We start from the raw sequence: 4,120 nt of genomic DNA on the forward strand, positions 1-4,120 counted from the left end.
CATTGCTTCTTCTCAAAAAATATTCAGGCTTCTACCTCTAACCTGTCATCTTCTTTTCAACTTACTTCTCCAACCTCTCAATTTTCTTGTGGGTGGTGAAATGGTCCATTTTTTTTCTGCTTTTAAGAAAATTAACATTCTCTTCAGTTTGAATTCAGGGTTTACGTCTTTACTGCATGTAGAGCAAAGATGTGCATTTCCACTAAGTTAGTAAGGATGGCAGTCAATTTTATCGCAGCATGAGAACATGGCACAGATCATCTCTTCCATACTTGAAAATATACAAGTATCCTTAAATGCCTTATGTATTATCTAATGTTAAGATTCTGAAAACAGAAACTATCTTATTTGTAGTAGCATATATTTATTCTTATATTATTAATTGAGTAAATATTCCATGTTGATAAAAATAGTTTATCCATTCATTATTGGAACTTCAGTATTTAATTTTAAATCCCACCCACTGTTTTATATTTTTCATGCATTTAAGTACTGAAAGTGAATAGCACAATATAAATTCTTTAATCCATTAGTCTCTTTATATGTCTAGTAAGAAATCACAGGTTTCAAACTCAGAAGTTATTTCTTACTGGTGTAAAGTGTATTTAGATCTACTTATTTGATGACAAAACCCCAAAGTACTCAAACTTAACCCTAATCATTACATAAAAAAGGGTTCATCTCCACCCTAAATTAGAAGCACATTGTTAATACCCCAATACAGATTCCATTTCTGTTTACTGAATATTGTATGTTGTTTGTAGAAAAAACTGCAAAACATGTGAGGATAGGTTAAATTAACTGTTTAAAATGCCATTAGCATCTAAACTGTTAATGGCTGTCCATCTGTTCTGCCTCCAACATGCAATTTTAGAGCCTCATACACATGAAATTTAAAACCGCATTTTAAAAAATTGGGATCATCTCTACATTTTCATTAAAGTATAATAAACTCAACATTTTTTTTACAGAAGAAAGTACAGGTTATTTCCTGTCTTCCATCCCCTCTGCTCCCAACCTTTCCCCTTTCCCCATGACACATATTTCATTACTTACTTGCTTTGTTTTTCCATACTGGCTACCCGGAGATTTTCCCACCGTGAATTAAGCAGATTCATTTGTTCTTGGATTTCATTTTCCTCATCTTCTGAAAGCTTCCCAGCTGTTATTAGTTGACTCCCCACTTGCAAAACATTGCCAACTCGTCCTTGGTGAGCTGTTAATTCCATCATAAAACCCTGACAATAAAAGAAAAGTAAGTCTTAACTAAGATTATAAGAGGAAAGAAAACTTTGAAGAAATATCTTGAATTCCACATATATTCTAAACAACAAATAAAAGAAAGACTGTAACATTTGTTCTAAAATGAATTAAACCTATACAAAAATATGTTTAACTTTTGAGTCTTCACTATTATATTTACAGTTTCTGCATCAAAGTGGAAAAGCAAAGTAAAAGGCCTGTCAATACCAGAAGTGATTTTTAAATGACTTTAAATTGCTGCTTGTGCCGCACATTAAGGTTAAATTAAGACAAGATGTTTTTGCTGGTTTCAAGCTATGTTGCTCAAACATACCTCATGGGTGTGAAACTGCTCTTTAACTTCTTCTACATCATTGGATATGTCTCCTTGTGCTTGCAATGAATCTTCAGCAGAGAGAAGCCATGTAAGTACTTCTTCTAAAGCTGTTTGGTAGCTGTCCAGGTCCACTTCTTCCATCAGTGATCTGCCAAATGGCTTGTCTTCAGGGACTCCCAAATACTGATAAAAATAAACACAGGAGTTTGGATGTTGTGCAGTTAGCATCTGCTCAAACAGTTCTCCTAGATGAACGAATAGAACGCAGAACACAGATGAATGGGTGATGTGGTGCAAAATAAAGGCTACTATGTGAAGTTACTAAAGCAAAAACCACCAAAAATAAATCAGCTGAACTCTGGCCCAGACTAAATGAATGTTTTGTATAGCAGCTCAAGAATCATTCTTCAACTATAACCACCATTCTAAATGTAGGAAAAAGTTCAAAGTTATTCCTGTGGTATGCTTCCTCCTTCTCCCCCCACCCCTGCCAATAAATACTTTAGATACTGTTTTTTCATTTTTAGTTTTACTTCCTCTTGAAGAACACGCTTCTCTGGAAGATGAATAAAAGTTATTAAACTTCGATAGCAGCTTGCACAATATCACCCTCCAAAGTGCAGTGAATTGTATACTGATACTGTATCAACAGCATGCAGACAAACTGAAGCAAATGAAACACTCTTTCTTACTTAGTAAAACAAGCAATGCTGTGCTTGAATAATCTGCAAGCTATTGTTTAATCAAGATCATGTTGTAAAGCACAGTGACCTTGCATGTCCCATGACCAAAATATCTCCCAGGAAGAGAAAAATTATTATTAGTCTTTTCCCTCCCCAGACCAGGCTCCACACCCATCTGCTCCCAAGTAGTCAAGTACCACTTACAAGCAAGTAGCTCATGCCAACATGTTGCAGGTTACAGCAGAAGAAAATGCAATAGTAAACATTAAATGATCATTGTGCTTTTCTGCTACTCAAGAAACTGTTACAAAACCAAGATGGTATCATACTGTTAATTAAGCGGGAAAGAAGAAAAGTGAATTTGCCAATGAGTTTGGTGAATAACAACCAATTTATGTATTGACTTTATCATGAGAAATGGCCAACGTGCTTTATTAAAAACTGATATAATAAATTGATTAAAAACTGTCTCATGTAATGCTCAGTCACAGTGTCCAATCACCAAGACATCAAGACAACTAGTCTTTATATAATTTATAACTGAGCAAGAGGTAAGTCTACAACATGAAATGGCTGCAGGAGGCAGGAAGGTGAGTCCATATTTGTAGCATCAAATATTTATGGAAAGAGATTAATTTATTGTTATATTATCAGTTACTCTGACATAACTGTGTGGAACATATCCCTATCAATTGAGAGGCATTGGGGAAATGGGTAATTACTGACTGTATAACTACCTAGTGCTTGCCAGGGGTGCCCTCTAGCACCCACACTAGGTCTATACCCCTGCTCCAGCTTGCTAAAGCTGGCCTCATGCCCTCACCTTTGATGTCTTTGATGTTCCAACTTTATGTCTTAGGATACTAGTTTCAGAGCTGGAGCTGGGCTTTGAGTGCCCTGCTCCTTCCAGATCATCACCAAGCCACCAGCCTGGATTCTGTCCTTGCCTGGATGGGGTTCAGGCCCTCTCATTCAGGCCATGGGCTCTGTGGCCTTTATCTATGCCCCACCCCACTGAGGCCCTCCTCAGCCTCTGGCCCTCTCACCTAGTCTTTTGGGATTTTAGATTCCCACTCACTGCCTTCCTGGATCCTCTCTCAGCCCTTTGGGCCTCTTGGGCTTTCTCACACTCATTGCTTTCCTGGGCTCTGGGCTCTCTCCTACACAGCCCTTTGGGTCTCAGGCCCTTTCTATCTTCTTTCACTTCTGGGCTCTGAGCCTTCCTACACAGTCCTTTGGCTTCAGGCCCTCTCACACCATCCTTTTGAGATGTAGATCCTTTCTCCATATCCTTTGGGATGCAAGCTCTGATCTTCCCTTCAGAGTCCTGCACCTGTCTTTATCTCCAACATAGTGGCAGCACTCACCCAGGTGCTCCCTGCCACCTCAAGACCTCTCTTCGTAGCCACTCCCCATCCTGTAGTCTTATACAGCAGTAAAGGATAAGCACATAACATAAACGACTTCAGGGTATGGCACTGCTGAGCTTCCTTCTTCCCCTGGGGTCTGAAGCTCCTTCCTCACAGCTGGTCTGAACCAGACTTCTGCCTTGCTAACTCCTGTGTTTCAGGCTCTGATTGAATTTTCCACACCTGGGGCAGGCAGTTGCTTTTTTCAGGGCCTCTTAACTACTGGCAGTTCTTACAGAGTCCAGACTGTACCCGAAGACACAAGTGTAGCAAAAAATGTCTGTGCCTCTTGTGTTCCATCAAAACCTGTGACCAGGACTAGTGCCTGTTTACTCACCCTTAGTTTCATAGTTCCTAGGGTCAGAAGGGACCTGAGCAGATCATCAAGTCTGACCTCCTGCCATGACAGGAAAGAGTACTGGGGTCAAACGACCCCAGCAAGGTATACA

General features: G+C 39.3%; 1 protein-coding gene across 1 annotated transcript in view; it reads right to left on the bottom strand.

Annotated features, from left to right (window-relative positions):
* Positions 1 to 4,120, bottom strand: part of DMD (dystrophin) — a 2,221,918-nt gene that overhangs the window by 1,750,884 nt on the left and 466,914 nt on the right. The window contains exons 8-9 of the mRNA XM_019523954.1: positions 1,577 to 1,762; positions 1,057 to 1,238 (exon numbers count right to left, since the gene is read on the bottom strand). Of these exons, the coding sequence (XP_019379499.1) occupies positions 1,057 to 1,238; positions 1,577 to 1,762 (368 nt within the window). The remainder of the gene's footprint in view (positions 1 to 1,056; positions 1,239 to 1,576; positions 1,763 to 4,120) is intronic.

The sequence above is a fragment of the Gavialis gangeticus genome, unplaced genomic scaffold (genome assembly GCF_001723915.1).
Source record: "Gavialis gangeticus isolate Ggan-Ray unplaced genomic scaffold, GavGan_comp1, whole genome shotgun sequence".
NCBI classification, from domain to species: domain Eukaryota; kingdom Metazoa; phylum Chordata; order Crocodylia; family Gavialidae; genus Gavialis; species Gavialis gangeticus.